Source organism: Rhinolophus ferrumequinum, chromosome 10 (genome assembly GCF_004115265.2).
Source record: "Rhinolophus ferrumequinum isolate MPI-CBG mRhiFer1 chromosome 10, mRhiFer1_v1.p, whole genome shotgun sequence".
Classification (NCBI taxonomy): Eukaryota; Metazoa; Chordata; class Mammalia; order Chiroptera; family Rhinolophidae; genus Rhinolophus; species Rhinolophus ferrumequinum.
In genome coordinates this window covers 69,541,170-69,562,108 of record NC_046293.1, presented here as the reverse complement: position 1 = coordinate 69,562,108, position 20,939 = coordinate 69,541,170, and the positions used below count along the sequence as shown (strand labels likewise).

The following is a 20,939-nucleotide window of genomic DNA, read 5'->3' as shown; positions in this document are numbered from 1 at the left end:
AGGTCTTCCCTAGTAATATTCTGGAAAATTGATTAAATTTTAATTATTCTTAAATTAGTCCGGGTATTCCGTATAATCCCTTTGGATAAGGCAAGGTGCTATGTAATATAATCAACTGACAATTATTTTGGGGATAGATGATCTGTTTTGGATAATCAATGGCAACGTTGAATTTCTCTGTGGATTTCCTTTTTTATTCACAATGAATTGGGCTCTGTTCCCTCCCAGAATTGAATATTGGATGATTTACTGCTTGATATTAGCTGAATCCCTGCTCCTCTCTATTACCATAGATAATCTGGAGCAGACTGACTAGATTGACTGTAAATTGATCTTCAGTTTGCTATAGTGATCATCAATAGTGTCATTACCAGTATCATTATGTCTGATACGGATAAAATATTTTGTAAGTTAAACAACTTAATTATCTTTTAGCCTACTATGAAAATTTAAGATATGTGCATTTCCAGTAACTTGGAGGTATAAAATATTTTTCTTGTAGAAAAATGATTTATGTTAATCCCATGTGAATAATTTTGTAAACAAACAGATAAGCAAGGCAGGTGACATTTTCATAGGTTTCCTCCTTAGTTTGCAGAAGTTTTAATGGAGTAAATGGGAAAAAAAAGTTGTGGATGGGACAGAACTACTTTTTAAAGATTTTACTCGCAATCCTTATGTTCGTTTAGTAGATTGTTCTGCGAATTCTGTCAATATATCTGAAAACTGTTGGACCAAGAATATCTTTATGAAAGATGAGTTTAGCTGGTATTGCTGGCCTCATCAGACTGTTCTCAGAGTACCTATGCAGAGCCCATATGAAGGGCATGGAAAAAGAGGACACTCTCAGCCTTTGTAAACATTATTATAACAAGCTAGTATCCAGGATGGTAGGTGTGACTGTCTTTGGCAAACATATAGAAGTGAACAGTTGTTTCAAGGGCATTTGGAGAAGTTGACCTTGTTCGATTGTTATGTTCAAAAATACTTGGTCACTTTATAATGAATAGCCTGGACACAAAGTTTGTGAGCTTTGGGATTATTTTTATTAAGACGTTTGAGGAAAATTACTCTCAGAAAATAATGAAAGCATATGTCTTAAAGACTGCAGACGATATTTACTTAGGAGTTTTTCCTTAAATAGGCTCCATTTAAAAAATAAAATAAAATAAAGATTCCTATTCACAGTAACTAGATAACATGTCAAAAATTATAAGATATTAATTGGTGTGCTACTTTATTATCACACTTATTTGAATTCATATTAGTTTTGTGAAAGTCAATTTCCTATTAGATAGAATCCAAAATGGAATTAAAATTTCCTAAAGAACATTTCTCTCCTTTTCAATACATTTCCATTTTGCTCCATGTAAATTTTTGTGGTGAGTGATGAAAAATCCCTTTCTGATCATGATGTGATTATTGTGTTTTGTATACGGAGTGACTGTACTATGGACATTCGGTGTAAACTCTTTGTACTGTCTCATTTCCTCATCCATCACTGTCTGTCAATGGGCATGGTGCTGTGACCAGTGTTATCAGGTGACGACAGTACAGGAAGTGAGCCGCCATTGTCACCCCCAGAAAGGCTCCCCATCAGATGCTCTAGTACCAGAGACAAAAACAGAAGAGGGGAAACATGTTTCCTACTGACGACAAGTGATTACACGTGTGCTTCTGATGGAGGGATCAGGAAAGGTAGGCATGCAGTTAATCAGATCCTTACAGGTAACTTAGAAATTATATGCTGCAAGTTCGCATATGGAGTGATATAAAATGCTCTTTTACTAATTTCTAGGAAAGACTACACGTAGTGCTCTTTTCCATTCCTCATCCCATCTTTCTCATTATAAACATTTGAAATTTATATTATTAACAGTCTAGTTGGTTGTCATATCTGAAAGGCATTTCACCTTTCTTTATTTATCTTTTTGGTTTCTCATGTGTCTATGGGAAGAACTGTAACGGAGTATTTAAAAATTAAGTCACTCATTTAATTATTTTAATATATAATGTATTCAGTAGTCTTTAAAAGTTATCTTTTTTCCTACAACTAGTAAAACTCACCAGTTGGCTTTCTGCATATATTTGATACGTAATTGATGATTATTATAAAATAATAAGGCTTTTTTTCAAAGAAAAACATTAAACGTAACCTAATTAAGTCTCTTATCTAGTGTTTGGGCATTTTTGGCTGTGTTTTTTCTGAGTGCCAGAAGATTGAAAAGGTCCAAGACCCTTGGCTGTACAGAATAGTATACCCAATCACTTGATAGGCTACTTATGTACTTATAAAATATGCTTATGGAATTTCTCTTCAGAGCATGAATAATATTTTAAATTTATTACTGTTTTTCAACCCACACTGAACTATGCCTGGTGCATACAAGACACTCAGTAAATATTCATTGAATGGATAAATTTTGTTGAGCAGGCACCTCGGTTAAGGAATGTAACAGAATATTGAAACTCCAGTCCATCACGCAGTTCAGTTCTCCTGGATGGTGCCACTGTAACCATTCCCTAGGTGCTGTTTTTTTGTTTTGTTTTTGTTTCGAGTAAACTTTACAGGTCTCAGGACAGTTGAGCCTGTTTTCTCCTCCTTCAGAAATAGTTTTGTGACCCTTACTCTCCACTCTTGTTGAAGTGCCAGTATGCTCTTTGATTACCTCTTACTTTGATGGTTCCAGTTGCTTTATTGCCCTGGTTCCTTTTTCAGTTTATTGACAGAATAGAAAAAGATCTACAGTAATTTCTTATGCAATGAACTGAATTTGAATGAAAAGCCATTCCAAAACTTTCATATTAGCACAACTGCTTTTTAAAAATATTGTGCTTTTTGCTATTCATGGCAGTTTCTCCCTATTGAATACGTTATCATTTTAAGCCTCAAATATTTATTTGGTGATGCCCTCTCTCTTTGAAATATCCCATTACCCATGTGGTACTTCTTTCATTTCTTCTGAACATTTTATATTGTCCTTTCTGTATCCATACCTTTGACTCTCACAAGACAAAGGACTCTTCTTTTGTTTCTTCAGTACGTAATATTTTAAATGTTTCTTCATTTCAATTATTTCTATTCTCTGCATCTGTTCCTCCCACCAAAATGTATTTCAATTATCTGAATGGGTGTATGTGATTGTTTGCTATTTTACATTTAAATAATTTGTTTCAGAACAGTTGTTAAATATTTTATGAAGATAGTTAATATCCTTTTATAGCTCTTGAGCAAAATATATGTACATACATTAAATAATGATTATAATATCTATCTAGTAATATTTTATGTAACACATAATATTTTAAGTGAATTACGTATCTTAACTGACTGTATGTATGTACATATGTATATATAAGTATATATATATTTATGTATAATATGTGGTTAAATAACACATTTTTTAGCATTATTCTATAAAGTATCACATGTAATATTTATACTAAGGTTACATGTTTAAGAACTTAGCTAGAACTTTTTTCTTTCCTATTCAACATTTTGAAATTTAAACTGTCAAAGAATATCACATATGAAAAAAGACTGCAAATTCTAAAGCACTGTGTAAATATAGAGTTTTTCTGGAAAATGGCAAAGTTGCATGAGCAAAGCAATTAATAAGATATTTTGTTTATATGGGAAAGTTATACATACAATCTTATTTCACAAATATAAATTCTCTTTGTCAATGAGAGCATCTTTGAAAATTAATCTATGAGCTTTTTATTCTTTGTCATTTCTCACCATAATCAACTTCTGTTTTTATTTTTGCTTGCTTCTTTTGCAGCTTTGTGTTTTTTTCTCCTAGATCTGGTAACATTTCTGGCTCACTTCGCTTAATTTTCTTCGTGTGTTATCTTGTCATGTTTATCAGGAATTCATTCATTTCTTCTGTTCCCTCTTATGTGGATTATAGATTTTCTTTTATGTAGATTATAGATTTCTCTTATTACTCCTGCTCAGACATTTATTTCCTAAATGATCCCCCTTTTAGCTTTCAAGTTGATCTCTCTACTGATTTGATTTTAGAGTTCTGAAAATTCTCCCCTATATAGAGGGAAGAAAATTACTGGGTTCCCACTGAATTCTTTTTTTATCAACAAATATGAATATAGTTGTTCATACATTAAGAAAAGTTATGGATTCCCTAAAATAGTAAATTCCCAATACTTAGAACTTATGATTTTATTTATGCAGTAGTTTTTAGGAAATCACATTGCATAAACAAAAACATACCCATTGATAGTACAACAATAGACAGTTTTAATATTGCCTGACATAAACACACACTCTTAAGAATTATATAAATTGCACACCATGTTGGTTCAAACTAGGTTCAATATTATTTTCATGAGTTATATTTTCAGCCACTCCATTCAATAAAAGTTTGATTAAGCAAAATTTTATCAAATTTTCTAATCAGAAATGAACTGCAGAATAAAGAAAAAAAATATATAAATAACTTACAATTTTACTAATTAAATATTGTTACTAAATTAGAAGGGAAGACTTTTTAAATGAATACTGAAATTATAGTTATTTAAAAAATAAAAGGATTTATAAACAGATTGGATAATATTTATATTAAAAACTATAATTCAGAAAAATAATTGAACATTTAGAATGGCAGCCAGGATTTACATACAATAGTGTGATTAATATACAGCTGTCAAACAGATTTTTACATTTTTGGAGGCGCTGTAAGAATCATGACAATTGTGGAGGACAAGGTGTAAACTTTTATATGGATGATTTTATAGGTATTAACAACCCCTTTGGTTCATGCATATTCACAGTTTGCTTTTAATCAAACCCAATCAATGTTTATGGTGTAGTTTACATCTTTAGGTTGCGGTCAACTAGGATAAATTACTCTTTCTACAATTCACAAAGTTATATTTCCAATCACTTTACCAAAGAGCAGTAATAACTAGCTCTCCAGGTACATGAAAGTCTCTGTGTAAGGATAAATTACCTGGAATTTATTTTTAATTATTTAAGGTATCTTTTTATTAACTATTCCATCATCCACCAGAGTACAATGCAACATATACCTCCTCCCATGTTTTATAGCTCAGGATGCTAACAGAATATGTTGGCAGATAATTCCTTTATTAGCAGAAATTGCCCTAAAGAACTTTACCATAGTTAATGGATGGCATAAAGTTCTGTCTACAAAATCTCAAAAAAGACATCTAATCTGCTGACTGTTTGTATGTGTGTATGTGAAAAAGGGGTTCCTCCCCAGTGCAACCTTACCCCTCAATAGAGCTATTATTGCAATCCATATCCATATCTGGACTTACTGATTGAAAATCAAATAATCACTAAATCATCACCACTCTTCTTCCAGTGAAAGGAGGAGAGGTAGCCATCGCTTCTTCCCCAGAGATTACACGAAAGTATTAAAGAAAGAAGTAGCTGAGAGGACCATGAGGAAACACAGAAGGCCCACTTTTTTTCTTATGCAGTCACCAAGCACACTGAGGGCTGATCACAGCCCAAGGAATGTACCATAGGCCAAAGAGAGACAAGAAGTTCACTGATGGTATTTGTTTGCTCAGCTTTGGCTGTCCAACAGGGAGTTTCACTTTCTAGCTGTAAACACTTTTTCAATGGAGCCGTCAGAACATTTCTTTCCTAAGTTGCGTTACTACCTTTTTGGTCAATAGTTGGCCTGCTTTTAAGACAGTTCACTTCTAACTTTACACTCGGTGCTTCCTACTTCATTTAACTGCCTCTAATCCTTTCTAATAAAAAATACTCCGATATTTGAATCCTTCCAAAGGTGACCTTCATGGGGTGTTGTTTGAGCAGTTAAGGCAAACCAGTTAGTTAAAGCTTGTAAGAAGGATGTTTTATTCTCTAAGTCCATGACAATCATGAACAAAAGATTAGAATACAAAATAATAGAAAGAAAAAGTAAATTACATTTAAATTGTTCTTATTTCCTGGCAGAGGGAGTCCGCTGAAAACATAATATTACCAAATTCAGACTTTAATTCACTGGCATTATGACTCAGTTTATATTTCATTCATTATACTTTTTTCTTTCCTTTTTTTAATTTAAAGGATTAGAAATGGGCATTCATTTTACATCATCTAGATAATGGCATCAAATGCCATTATTTGAGAATCATCCTTTTTACTCCATAAAGCTGGAAGACGAACTATGTTGTAAAAAGAGTTGTCAACTTAAAGTTAAACATGGTTTATTAGCTTAGTAAATACTAAACAAATGAGAAGAGAAAAAATAATAGCCCATTTATTTATTTACGTTTTTCAGGGACATAGTCTGAAATTTAAAAATATCAGCCAATTGTATATCTTACTTAAGTTGCTTTGCCTAATTCTTAAAAGAGTTCTGGTATAGTAAATGCCCAAATTACATCAACACAAACTATAATCTGGGAAAGATTAGATTTTGAAATATTGCAACTGTAACTTGTGATAGCTGGTTTACTCTTTGGGGAAGGACAGCTACAGCAGCTTCATTTTTATTTTTTTAAGAGTTGTAAATTGTTTCAATATTGAACTCTTTGTAAACAATTTCTTCTTTGAGTTCAAAAATAGCAGTTTTGATTATCCTGCATGGTATTGTTTGTCTGTGTCTATTTTCTGGTTGAATTCACCTGATGTCTGTGCCTTTTTTCATGAAAGGATATGAAAAGTCCCGAAGCTTAAACAACATAGCGGGCTTGGCAGGCAATGCCCTGAGGCTCTCTCCAGTAACATCACCCTACAACTCTCCTTGTCCTCTGAGGCGCTCTCGGTCTCCCATTCCATCTATCTTGTAAACCAAACTTCATCAGCCGGCTAAATTGTGTTAATTCAAGTACTGTTTACCCCGTAATGGAAATAATTAAAGTAGAGTTACTCCACGCTCCATTAGTACAGTACAAATCTGCATGATACGATCATTTGAAGTCAGAAATGCCATTCGGGTAGCTAATGAATCTTATCCTGGCTTTAAAGATTATCTAAAGTAGTGGTACCACTTCTCTATATTGATTGCCCTGATGTCCTTTCGCAATAAAATAATGGATAGCGTCCGATATTGGCCAGTATACTAATACATAAACATATCTTCAGGGAGATATATTTAAAACAGTGTGTTCACAAATGCCAACCACTCTCTTGGATCTTCATTTCTGTGACTCTAAACCATTCTGAAGATGTCTGGGATCCTATCTTGCTTGCATACGACATGACTTTGGTCAGCTCATTTGCGTGGACCATCTTGTTTCTATCACCACCTGAAAGCACTGTCACAGAATTCGGGGACTGTGGATGGCTCGGGATATGTGTACTTGCATCGAACCATCCTGCTGATGTGAAAAGCACTGGTCAACTGTTTTGCATGTTGAATTGTGGGGCAGGATGGGCGAGTTTCTCTTTGACAATTTTTTCCCCTTATTCTTTGAAAGAAGTATTTGTTTTCAATAGTGTAATTTCTCGATTGATTTACTTTTCTTCAAGAAATGCTGTATTGGAGTTCTGAATGTCTCTGGTTATTTGCACACAAACTACAAAGAGGTTGTCATTACTGGTTGCAAGCCGAGACGAGATCCCTTCCTTAGTGGCTTTGGGGAAGGCACAAAACATGAGAGAAAGGTAACTGCCAGATGGGCTTGAATTGTTTAAACAGGAAGTGCTGCTTGGTACTAGAGTTGTTATTATTATTATTATTGTTATTATTATTATTCCTGGGATTTGCCATCATTTTCAGAGGCAGAGTGCCAAATATCTCCCAAAGCTCTCGAGTCTTTTTCACCTCCTTCCTTTATTTTTATTTATTTATTTTTATTTATTTATTTTTAACAACATCAAAGAGCATTGTTGTTCACAGGAGGCTTTCTTGACCAGCCTTAAATATCTGACTCAAAAGAATAATCAGATTTTCCGTCAATGTTTAATCAGGTGCTTTGTCCTGAATGTTGTTCTGTCTGTCTGTCTATTTAGCTTGCTGTCTTAACTATATATACCATGTGTCTCCATAAAGCACAGAAATGCCTTGGTAAGGTTTTCATGATTTTAATACTAGGTCTTCTCCTCTGCCCCTTACCTTCTTTGTTACTTTGAACAGCTTCTCTGCTTTGTGTATAAATAAAAGACGTCCTGTAGACTGTCTTAGTTAATCGGTACTGTGAACCCTTCTGGTAAACAAGATTTAAGCAGCATCGGCATCACCATTGCTTTAGGTTGCCTGCTGCAGCGTCAGTTTCCATTACCTACCAGCCAGCATTCATCATCACCACACTCCAGTGAAATCCCTAGGGAGTCTTAGTGCAAGTGGAAGAAATGCTGTTTACACAGCCCTATGAATGCAATAGGAATAGAGTGTCTGGTGTATGGGGCATGCACGGGAAGAAAAATGCCATAATATATATTGAGGGGGAAACAATATTTCTAAAGCATTCAGCATCCTTGAGATTGTTGATTAACTTCTAATTCTCATGTTTATTTTTTGTTAGGCGGACAATTGTCACTTTTATTCTTGGCCACGTAACTTGTATCACTCTATATCCCCAAGTCCTAGAGCATGACCTGCATGTCAGAGATCTTGTACAGCAATGTATTTACCCAGACGTGCACTTCTGATACTTAGAGATTCAGTGATCCTCTTGATAACACCACACATAGGAAGCTATCATTACACACAGCTGTATAGTAAAGGAATTAATATACTGTCTGGTGCTGCTGTTGTTGACTGCAGTGTTGTACAGAATTTGTCACAGATTTTTTTTTGACTGCTGAAAAGGGGACAGTGGAATTTAGCCATACCACGGACTGTACTGGAAACAGGTTTCTGCTGCTGAATGTGCCCTGATGGGACCAGGTTGCACTTGGAAGAAGTCCCCACGTCTTCATGAGGCATTTAAAGCTCATAAAAGAACTGTAGCTGGAACTCATTTGGTGCTCCCCATATGAGTGGTCTGCTTGTGGACTGGCCAGTTTCCATGAAACAACTGTAAATACCACCATGTGTGCATGGGTCAACAGTTTGGGCCATCTCACATCAAAAGAAGCCAAATCATGATCCACATGTCTGAAGCTTCAAGTACGACCCATACCTCTGTGAATTACCCCTTGTGGGCCTGCAGTAGATTGTGCTGTGAATCCCACAAGGCAGTGATACTGGTGTAGTATAGATCTGTCTTGATTTCCTTTATTTCTTCTTTGTTGGTTGGATCCATGAGTAGTGACTGTATCATCTTCTTATCAACCACTTATGTTATCAGCTTGTCACATTATGTTGTGAAATTTTCAGTGCCTATTTATCAAAACTGACCTATTTTTAGTCACATGTTTGTTTAGTTCTGGAAAATCGCTATGAGAAAAAAAAAAACACACCTCACCAATATTATTCATATTTGTCTTTTGTCATTGTTACCTCAATTACAAATATTACAAAAAATAAAATTCTGGCAATGAGAGTATTTTTTTACTAAATGATCAAGGAGCAATGTCAGTATATAGTAGATTATTAATCAAATTATATCTTAAAATGTATATTTTGCATAAAAGAGATATTCTTCAATCAATTACTTTTTTTGTGAGTTTTGTGGCAAATGAAGCTTGTACTTGTCTTTAAAACTGTTGTAGTCAAAAATGTGTAAGTATTCTTCATCTTGCTTAATCAATATTTCTAGACTCTATAGTTCCCCTGGGATTCTGAATATAACATATAACCTAATTATGAACCCCTGTATTGTGGACCTTTTGTGATCATTTCAAGGTGCATGCACAACCTTGGTGATAACCATGGAAATGTAACGAACTGAAATGAAGAATAAAAGGCAAATAAGCTGGGGATAAACTTGAATCCTATCTGATTAAATTATTCATATTTTTTTCTTGTCTTTTCTCTTGGTTTTGGAGTTTTCAACAGGCTTTACTATTTTTATGCTTCATGGTGTCAAACCAGCCACTCATACATAATAAAGAATTTGGGATGAAAGGATTTATAAATATACATAGCTCTCACTTTCATTCAACTCTCAGGCATGTGGCCAGTGTTTCCCTCCTCTAAGTCCTTTGTCTGCCTAAATTTTCTTATAATTGAGATGGCAAAAGTACTATTATGGTGTCTGATATATACAGAGGATGCCAAAAAATGTATACACATTTTAAGAAAGGAAAATACTGTATTAAAATTGTAATAGTCAATATATACCGATAACAAAAGATGAATACAAGTCACGTGTATACGTTTTTTTGTCATACCCAGTATACATGGCATTTTATGAATTTTCACTTACACTTTCCAACTTAATCATCACAGCAGTTCTGATGGTAAACATTTCTTTTTATTTTATTGGTGGTGAAGTTAAAGACCAGAGAGGCAGAACTGTTCGCTTATATTTTTGCCAAAGGTAGTCTTTCCTGGCGTAATTTCTCAGGGTTTAAATATTTCCTGAACCTCTTGCTGTAAATGCCTTATCTTCTGTCTCATTTTTGGGTAATGGACCCAAAAGTTTCAGCAGCACACCACACATAGCTGGCAACCCATTTATATTCTGGGGTTACATAAAAATTTACCGTGTAACATTCTATGAAAGTATCAAGATCAGGGGAAATGTAAATTGAAAAAGAGAAATAAGGTTGGTCCATTCAACACTTTCCCATCTTGCATCAACAGAATCTTTTCTATGTCTAAAAATGCTCACTGTTAATTATTAACAGACTTAAGAATCTGAGCTCAGAAAAGTTAATCTGTCTAAATATAATTACTAATAATATGTTTTTATGATGGTGTCAGGATTATATAGGATTTACTGTAAAAAGAAAAAAAACGTAGAAAGGGGCAAGAATGCATTTTAATAAATGATAATTGCTATCAAATTTTGGTTAGAAAATCAAAATTACATAGTCATGAATGAAAAGTGAGGCTATTCATTTTATCTTTGAAATAAATCACAAGACAGACTAATGGAATGGTAATAGTGAACTTGTCTTGGAAGGAGACAATGAATTTGTTAAAAGGCTATGTAACAGAGCAGGAACTCTAAAGAATTTATAACGTGGTTGGAGACATTTAGAGCTAAATCGATCTATTAAAAATATTGAAATCTCTAGTAGCTTATGATGATTAAAATGTGGTTTAAATTTTTTTCTTATTGAGAAAGTTGTCTTTTTTCCTTCCAATTTCCCCCGCCAAAATTCAATTAATTGTTTAAATGCCTGAATGTTATTAAACTATAGATATATGGTAACTTTCTCTAACATGGGCTCAGTATCATTAATATTGATCCTAAATTTTGGATAATATTGAGGATATGATATTTTTCATTATCATCTAAGAATTAAATAATTTAATAGAATTAGTATTACATGATTTTGTTCTGTGTTTATCACACTGTCATGTCAAAGTGATAGACCTCTGAATATGCATTTTGAACACTAAGGTCTTCAAAGACTATGGCAATCTCTATCTAGAATCCCAGGTAACCTATTATAATACTCATTTTTTTTCTTAAATATACTTTAAGAGCAGTTTAAGTTCACAGAAAAATTGAGCAGAAAGTACAGAGTCCCCATCTGGCCCTTACCATCCACACACAAACTTCCCCCACTGTCTCCATCCCACACCAGAGTGATATATTTCTTACACTGATGAACCTACAAAAACACATCATTATTACCAGAAGTCTATTGTTTATGTTAGCGCTCACTCTTGTTGTTGTATATTTTATGGATTTTGATAAATGTATAAGAACATGTATCCAACTGCCGTATCATACACAATAGTTTCACTGTCCTAAAAAACCCCTGTGTTTCACCTGGTCATCCTTCCTTTCCCCTTAATTCTCGGCAGCCAATGATCTTTCTACCATTTTCACAGTTTTGTCTTTTAAGAATATTATATAGTTAGAATCATACAGTATGTAGTCTTTTCAAATTGATCTCTTTCACCGAGTAATATGCACTTAAGATTACTCCATGTCTTTTCATGGCCTGATAGCTCATTTCTTTTTGGTGCTGAATAATATTCCATTGTCTGGATGTACCACAATTTATCCAGTCACCTACTGAAAGACATCTTGGTTGCTTCCAAGTTTTGGCAATCATGAATAAAGTTGGTATAAAAATTCATGTGCAAATTTTATGCATATGATTAAACATATTAATGTCATGTATTTTGGCAATGATCATTTATGAATCGTCTTTAATTAAGTTCAAAATATGGAAATTAGCGTGAATTGAACCATTATAGATTTTATAAGTAGCATGCTCTTACCTCAAAGGTCAGCTAGTCATTTACTAGTATGCCGGTCAAGTATCTTTATTAGGAAATTCTTTTTTTAATTTTGGAATCAGATTTCAAATTTGGAATTAAATTTGATGTACCATTATTTGTAAAATGGTGTGAATGTATTGTAAATCCAGAGTTTATATCTTCAATTTTCAGTGTACTCGTATTTCTCATAATAAAAAGAAAAAATGAGATAAGGACATTTCATGTAACTCAAAATCAAGTAACTTATTGTGGGGGGAAACACATTTTTTTTGAATCTTTGTGAAATCTGGTAAACATTTAGAATTTTTCTTATAAGCCAGAAAGAAATGTCATTGCATCAAAATGATTAAAATACTTTGGCATTAGTGAAAATTTTACATTTCTCTTAGGAGTAGTGAATAGTGACATGAAATAGGTAAAAATATTACCATATGAAAAGGATTCTTAATGTAATTTGAATGAGGCAGTTCCTGAAACCTTTCTTTAATCAATGGCCCCAGTATTTTTATTTCCTTTTGAGATCCTTTTGAAAGAATTGGTTTTATAAATCCAATTCTTTCTTACTGGCCAAGAGAAGCTATTTTGAAGGCAAGCTTAACTTGCTGAACAGAAAGAAAAGGAAAGAAAACCAAACCAGACCAAATCAAACCTGTAACTTTATTGCACAGGATTAAGCAAGAAGTCAGTACCTAAGGGTTGACTGTATGTTACCTTCTTTTTCCTGTTTTTTTTTTTTTCCTTTGAGGACTCATTTTTTACCAGTAACTCAGTCTCTCTGGAAAACAAAAGCAGTAGCTTAAATGCTCTACATAGGGGTCTCTCCTGTTGTGGCAGCTGTTCCTTATCACACTGGATACTGGCAGTAAGCTTTAAAAACTACAAGTGCTATGGATAGGTGGATGGCAGAACGCTCCAGAATCCAAGGTAATAATGACTAAAAAACACACTCATACACACAGATGGATACACAGAGACAAAGAAAATGTGTAAGATGAAGCAGCAAAAACTGAGTATTGCCTGAAGCAAAGTAATTTAGTACGAAATAAATAAAAAGATAAGGTCAAAGCTCAAGTCTATAACGGCTTCATAAACTTGGTTAGAATAATTTCTGCACAAAAGGACCAGACATTCTTTTTACTGGAGACTTTGAAAGATTTCCATTGCATAACAGGAGGAGTGGGGGCCGGAGAAGATACCACCGATTTCCATATCCCCTAGCATTCATCACTGCCTGGCACACTATTACTCAGCTCAGAGAAGAATCTTAATCCATATTTGAAGAATGAATTGAGACAACTTGATCCTAGATGCTCTTTTTTTATTTTCTTCTTTCAGTTTTGACAAATGTCTTCTCTTTACATTTACATTAATAGTATGGTTATATGCTTTTAGAATCAACTAATGAGTGTCAACATACAAAATGTTACTGGTTTTATTTTGATTTGTATAAAATGTATTTGCATAAGTTTTTGGTCTCTTATTTATCACAAGAGCACAACTAATGAGAGAGTACTACTGAGAACACATTGCCTTTTAAATGTGAAACTCCTTAATGTCACAAATGAGATTCCTACGACAAATACCATTACAAGGTTTATTTTCCAAAATTCATTTTTTTATGATTTAGATCTATCTCTTATATTTCTGGGACTGGTAGTTTTATGCATAATAACCATAACATTTAGTCTCAGAGTCGTAAGGTAGAAGAAGAATGTATACCATCAACAGCAGCTTTTCTTGGCACTAAATGTCCATGTATTGATGTATTTTTTTGGACACATAGGAAAAAGACACACAGAATTAATACTTAAAAGGCATTCTTTGACATATGTAGTCCATCAGAGAGCTATAGGCAGAAATTTCTGCGGCCTCACACCATCAAACAATCCTTTATCTAACCATACCAGGTTAAATATGAGACTGCTTCTCATATGAAGTACAAGGTTAAATATTATTTTAAAAAAACATTGAATTAACCAATCGGTAGTTATGACCAAGATGCCTTAATATTTCCCTCAGCTTGACTAAATTTTAGACATGTTTCTTCCTGACTATAGACCCCTAACCTCACTTTTCTTAGAGCATTTGCTTTAGAAAACTTGTTATTGTAAACTTCTGTTTTTCACCCTTGGAAATATAAGTCTTCTTCCAGCTCTTGCCAGTTTTACAACCCAGGAATGTCTTTCTCAAGGGCTTGGGAGCCACTCCTTTGAAATGTAAAAATCATGAAAGATTCCACCCCTATCTACCAGTGTTTGTGGGAGGGTAGGCGCTTAACTTCAATTATGCGTCAATCAGCAAACACAGACAGCCTAATCACATTAACCAACCTCTTCCCTAATGTCTAGTGCTTTTCCACTGGGTCACCCCAGAACTTAAAAATTCTCCTGCTTTTATTTCACTGGGAGTTGAGTTTAATCTCTCTCCTCCATTGTAATAAATTTGACCCTTATTGCAATAATCTTGAATAAAATCTTCCTTGACTGTTTCTGGCAACCTGTCTTTGACAGTTCCCTGATATTTGTGGTACATCACAAACAAAACAACTTTGAGGACTTCAAATGATTGGGTAGGGGTGGGGAGGAATTCCAGCCACTGCGCTACTTTATTTTGAAATAGATCTTTAGAAGGTTTTAATATTATTATAAATATTATTTGAAAATTATTAAAAATTAGTGGCTTGCTTTCGTTTTTGAAAGAGTTCAGTTTCCTCTTTCTTAGATGACTAAACTGAGGGGGAGCTGTAAGCAAACTGATAAGTTGCTGTCATTCATCTCTTCTCATTTGACTGCCAAAGAACTTGATAAAATGACTTAGTTAGGCTTGTTCTTTTTCTGGGCACTGTCCCTTCGAGTCTTCTGGCAGGCATTCATCACTCGACCTCCACTGCCTGGCACACTACCCAGCTCAGAGAAGAATCTTAATCCATATTTGTTAAATTGAACTTAGACTGATTTTTCTGAAAGTCACATCTCACTATGTTCTCCCCTGGTTGTTCATTTATCAACATCAGAATAAAGCACAAACTTCTAAACTTGCCATTCAAAACACTTTATCATTTAGCTCCTTCTTACCTGTCTAGGGTCAACTATTCATTTTTTTTTGTTTGGTTCTTGTGCTCAGTATCTCTAGGGCTTCACAAAGTGTCTGGGATATAGTAGACACAGTGTTTATCATTGTCCCTGGGTCCCTTGTTGTTCTGCCTCACCCCTTGGAATGGACTTCTCAGACAGTAAGACCAGTCTAAATTAAACTTCAATTTTCCACAGACTCCCTGATTACTAACTACATTTAAATGTCTTATATATTTCTTTCATTTTTTCCAACAGCAAAGCCAGAGTTCACTCCCAGGACTAGAATTCATTTTACAGATCTCCTCTGGTGCCACTCCTTTGCCCCCACCCCCGCCCCACCAATTATCTCAAGTAGTTAGGTCCTAGTATTGTGCCTTGAAAATAAATCTACTTAATTTATGATAAGGAAAATGGCATTTAGAGTCAAGTAAATTTGAGCTGGAATCTTGTTCTCATCCTTAACTAGCTATATGACTTCTGGCAAGTAATTTAAACTCTAAATTTTATAGAAACTTATAAACTGTTGAGAATAATAGTATCTACATTATAATTTTGTCATGGGTTACGAATGAAAAGACACATGTAATATATGTAGCACAGTACTGTGTACAGAGATTCTGCTCAGTAAATGTAAATAAACTGCTATTATGATTATACTTATGTCATTACTGATGCTTTTGCAAAGAATTTTTATAGTGTAGCAACTTATTTTTTTCTCTAGTATTGATTTTCTTTGTGGTAGATATTATTGAACAAAAAAGATTTAAAGATGTTTATTAAAATATAGCTAACATACAATATTATATAAGCTTCAGGTGTACATCATAGTTATTCAACAGTACCCACCTGGCACTATACAGAGTTATTACTATTTTATTGATTATATTCCCTATGCTAAAGAAGTGATCACCATGATAAACCCAGGAACCATCTAACACTGTACCATGCTAACACAATATTATTGATTATATTTCTATGCTGTTTATTACATCCTGAAGACTTATTTGTTTTATACCTGGAACTTTGAACCTCTTATTCTTTTTTATCTTTCCCTCCTTTTTAAATTTTTAAATTAGAGTTGACATTCCATATTATTTTATATTAGTTTCAGGTGAACAGCATAGTGGTTAGACATTTATATAATTTACGATCACCCTGATTACTCTAGTACCCACCTGGCACTATTCATAGTTACTACCATATTATTAACTATATTCCTTATACTTTACATCCCTATGACCATTTTGTAACTACCAATTTGTAATTCTTAATCCCTTCCCCATTTTTATCCACCCCCAAACTCCCACACATCTGGCAACCATCAAAATGTTCTTTGTATTTATGAGTTTGTTTGTTTCATTTATTTTGTTCTTTACATTCTACTTATTGGTGAAATCATATGACATTTGTCTTTTATTTGCTACACTCAGCACAATATCCTCTAGGTCCAAATATGTTGTCACAGCTGGCAAGATTTCATTATTTTTTACGGATGAGTAATATTCCACTATATATGTGCACCACCTCTTCTTTATCCATTCATCCATTCAGGGATACCCAGGTTGCCATTATATCTTGGCTTATATTAAAAAAATGCTACAATGAACTTATTGATGAGCACATCCCCTTGAAGTAGCATTTTGAGTTTCTTCGGTAAAATACCCAGAAGTGGGATTACTTGGTCCTTCTTTGTCTCTTGTTATAGTCTTTGTTTTAAAGTCTATTTCATCTGATAGAAGTATTGCTACCCCCGTATTTTTAGTTTGTTTGTTTCCATTTTCATGAAATATCTTTTTTCATCTCTTTACTTTCAGTCTCTGTGTGTCTTTCAATCTGAAGTGAGTCTCTTGTAGGCAGCATATGTAAGGGTCCTGTTTTCTTATCCATTCAGCCATGCTATTTTTTGATTGGAACATTTAATCCATTTCCATTGAAAATAATTATTGATAGGTATTAATTATTGCCATTTTATTATTCATAATTTTTATTTGTATTGTTTTCATCTCAAAGAAGTCTCTTTAAGATTTCTTGTAACACTGCTGCTTTTAAAATTCTTTCTTTGTCTTTAACCTTTGGAATTTTTATCATGGTGTGTCTTGGTGTTGGCCTGTTTGGGTCCATCTTATTTAGGACTCTTTGTGCTTCTGGGGCTTGTATGTCTGTTTCCTTCACCAGGTTAGGGAAGTTTTCTGTGTTCATTATTTCTTCAAACAGGTTTTCAATTCCTTGCTCTCTGTCTATTTCTTCTGGTATCCCTACGATGATAATATTGGTGCACTTGATGTTGTCCCAGAGGCCCCTTAAACTCTCCTCATTTTTTTGGATTCTTTTTTCTTTTTGCTGTTCTGACTGGGTATTTTCTTCTACCTTATCTTCTAAATCATGTAATCTATTGTTGATTGTCTGTAATGTATTCTTCATTTCAGTTATTGTAGTCTTTATTTCTGACTGGTTCTTTTTTATGTTTTCTATCTCCATTTTTATGTTTCCTATCTTTTTGTTGAAATTTTCTCTAAGATCATTGTGCATCCTTATAACCTTTGTTTGGAACTCTGCATCCGGTAAATTGCTTATCTCCATTTTGTTTAGTTCTTTTTTTGGAGGTTTGTTCTGTTCTTTTATTTGGGACATGTTTTTCTCCCCATTTTGGCTGCTTCGCTGTGTTTTATCTATGTATTAGGTAGGGCTGCTATGTCTCCCGGTGTTAGTAGAGTGGCCTTATGTAGTAGGTGTGCTGGGGGACTCAGTGGTGCTGTCTCCCTGGTCCCCCGAGCCGCAAATTCCAGCTGTGTCCCTTATGTGCATTGTGTGTGCCCTCCTCTTATAGTGGAGACTTGGTTGCTATTTGCATGCCACTGGGAAGGATTAACCCTTTGGCTCTTTGGTTGTGAGGACTGGCTGTTACTACAGAGCAGAGTCTGCCTCAGCAGGGCTCGTGCCTGCCCAATCTTCCCCTTGGGCATGTTGTTTTTGGAGGCTACTGGGTGATGCTCCAGCTCATTTCAAAGCTGGCCACTGGGAGCACCAGCCCCAGGGCCACCTGGGAGGGGATCCACTGCAGTTCAAGTTCAGCTGCAGCTCATACTTCACCTGGGGCCACCTGGCAGGAGCCACAAAGCAATCCGCAGATGGCCCCTGCTTGTGCAGTGCTTAGAAATGCCTCAAGAGGCCAAGGCTGGCTGACACTAGTGCGGGCTTAGGGCTGCTCAGCCAGAGGTACGGGACATGCTCAAGCCAGATGCTGCTTGTCTGGGTTCTGCAAACCTTTGAGAGACCCTAGGGAAGACTGCAGCATGAGCCAATGCAGGCGGTTTGTACAAAAAAGCCACTGGGAGTGACTTGTGTATACCTGAAAGTTGGGCGGGGTCTCAGAATCACCAATGCATGGTGAATGGCATTGGCTATCTTGATGGAGACTCATATATGGTAGCTGTGTCTGCATTCTGGGAAGGGGGAGGGCTCAAGAAAGAAACAATGGCCTCTGCCAGCCTCTCCATCAGGGAGAAAGCTGCCCTTCCTGCCCCCGTGGAAGCCAGACAACTCAGTTCCCTACCATATGTCCTTCCTGCCTCTCCAGCTGCTGCCCGGAGCTCAGAGCCAGTGATTTCATTGGTGAGTAAGTCTGGCACAGTCCATTTAAGAGGAGCTCCAGGGACTCCAGCCATACTCCATCTCACTCAGCCACAATATCTGATGGTTTTCACAATCAGAAATTATGGGGACTTCTCTCCCTGGCAATGGAACCCTTGGCTAGGGAGGGGCTGGGACCCCTTGCTCCTGGATGGTGTGGGACCTCTGCAGCCAAGATATCCCTCTTGATTTTTAATGGTCACACATGGGTGTGGGACCAGCCCATTCCTTATCTCTGCCCCTCCTACCAGTCTCGAGGTGGCTTCTGCTGTCCTTAGTTGTAGGGCTTCAGTTCATCAATGTTTCAGGCAATTCTCAGTGATGGTTGTTTTGTAGTTTAGTTGTAATTTTGATGTGGTCATGAGAGAAAGTAAACACAGCATGTACCTTCTGTGCCATCTTGACTGGAACTTTGAACAAAATTTTGGCAACAGTTTCTAACCCCAATTCCAATTGCATTTAAAGATAATGAAATCTTTCTTTCAAATTCATCTTAACAGCAACATGAAAACACTTTCAAAGGCTTTTCTTATAGTTTACACACTAGATTTCCAGAAACCAACGTTTTCTGGGCAAATTAATAGGAAAAAAAGTTCCTAGTATCAACATCTGCTTTCCCTACTCCATTTCCTCCTGCATTTCACCCTTAAAAAGAGATGTCAATTTAGGGGGCCTAAAGGCACATTTGTAGGGAATCATATCACTGTTCCAGGAAACAGAATGGGGGAGTAGCCTGGCAAAAGCAATACCAGTGAGCTTTTACTTTTAACGTATTGCCCAGACTGTATCACATAGCTAACCCAACCTGCCAAAGAGCCTGGTAAATTGAGTCCTTAGTGTTTATAGTTTCTTATGTTTAAGGAAGGCAAAAGAGGATAAGTGGGAAGTGGAAGATGAGTCAGTCAGCCTATAGCTTCTGTTGCACATGGCGTGTTACCTCCCCCAAGAGAAAATGCCAACTCAAAATACAAGCATGCCTTTAGCTATCAATGAGAACAACAACAAAAAAAGAACAAAAATTCTGGGATCTTCATAGAATCTTAGGAACAAAAGAGGAGAATGCACCAATAATGACTGTCAGTGAATATCTTGCCACAGTTGCAAAGAACAGAGTAGAAAGAGATTTAATCTGACGCCAAAATATAGTCATGTGATGCTTCTTGTGCCTGATTTACATGAAGGAATTAAAACCACATCTGCTCTCCAGTTTTATGATATAGTTCTGATACTGACTCTGATAACCTGAAATCTCAATCACAAAACATAACGAATTATTGATCTTTCAATTGATAGTATAGAAATTATAAAAATACCTAAAAACCTGCGCATAGGTACTTAGATATTCATTGATTTATTAGTAGGCTTTTATTTCCAAATATTTTCAATTAAATAAGATTCAGATGATTAAAAACTCAGTCCTCCACAAGTGTCGGCTGTTAAAAGCAATAATTAAGAATTATACAAAGTGACAGAGGCCAGAAAAAATTTTAATAATGTCTTTTATTTGTATACATTATTATGCACTTTAAGGTATGTGGAATAACATTATGCCATTTTCATTGATATGGCATTCCTTCAGAATTATATGATTCCTATTAGAACATACATTATAAATTCCTATTAGAACATACATTATAAATGTATGTAGAACATACATTATAAAGAGAATTATTAAATTCTCTTTTTTAAATTTTTGCATTTTTTATTTTACAGATTAGAATTTATTTTTATTTTGTATTTCATAAACGTCTCCCCCAAACCTTTGCAGTACCTGGGATCTCTGAAGGTTTTTTTTTAATTGGATAAATTTGACATACTACATGTATAAATTTAACATATACAGTGTATCACTTTGATATAATTATATATTGTAATATGGTTGCCATTGTAATTGTATTTATCATGTTACATATTTATAGTACAATATGACTGTCTGTATTCAATATATGGTACAATAGATCTCTATGGCTGATTGAATACTCGTTACAAGCTTGTA

General features: G+C 35.0%; 1 protein-coding gene across 3 annotated transcripts in view; it reads left to right on the top strand.

The window, feature by feature from the left end:
- KCNC2 (potassium voltage-gated channel subfamily C member 2) overlaps positions 1-20,939 on the top strand; it is a 239,727-nt gene that overhangs the window by 192,776 nt on the left and 26,012 nt on the right. Inside the window, exons 4-5 of one of the 3 annotated variants that reach the window (XM_033118638.1) lie at positions 1,534-1,698; positions 6,659-9,850. In XM_033118638.1, the coding sequence (XP_032974529.1) occupies positions 1,534-1,698; positions 6,659-6,795 (302 nt within the window). In that variant the 3' untranslated portion in view covers positions 6,796-9,850. Of the gene's footprint in view, positions 1-1,533; positions 1,699-6,658; positions 9,851-20,939 lie in introns of those variants that run through there. The other 2 variants (XM_033118639.1, XM_033118640.1) reach the window with 2 other exon arrangements.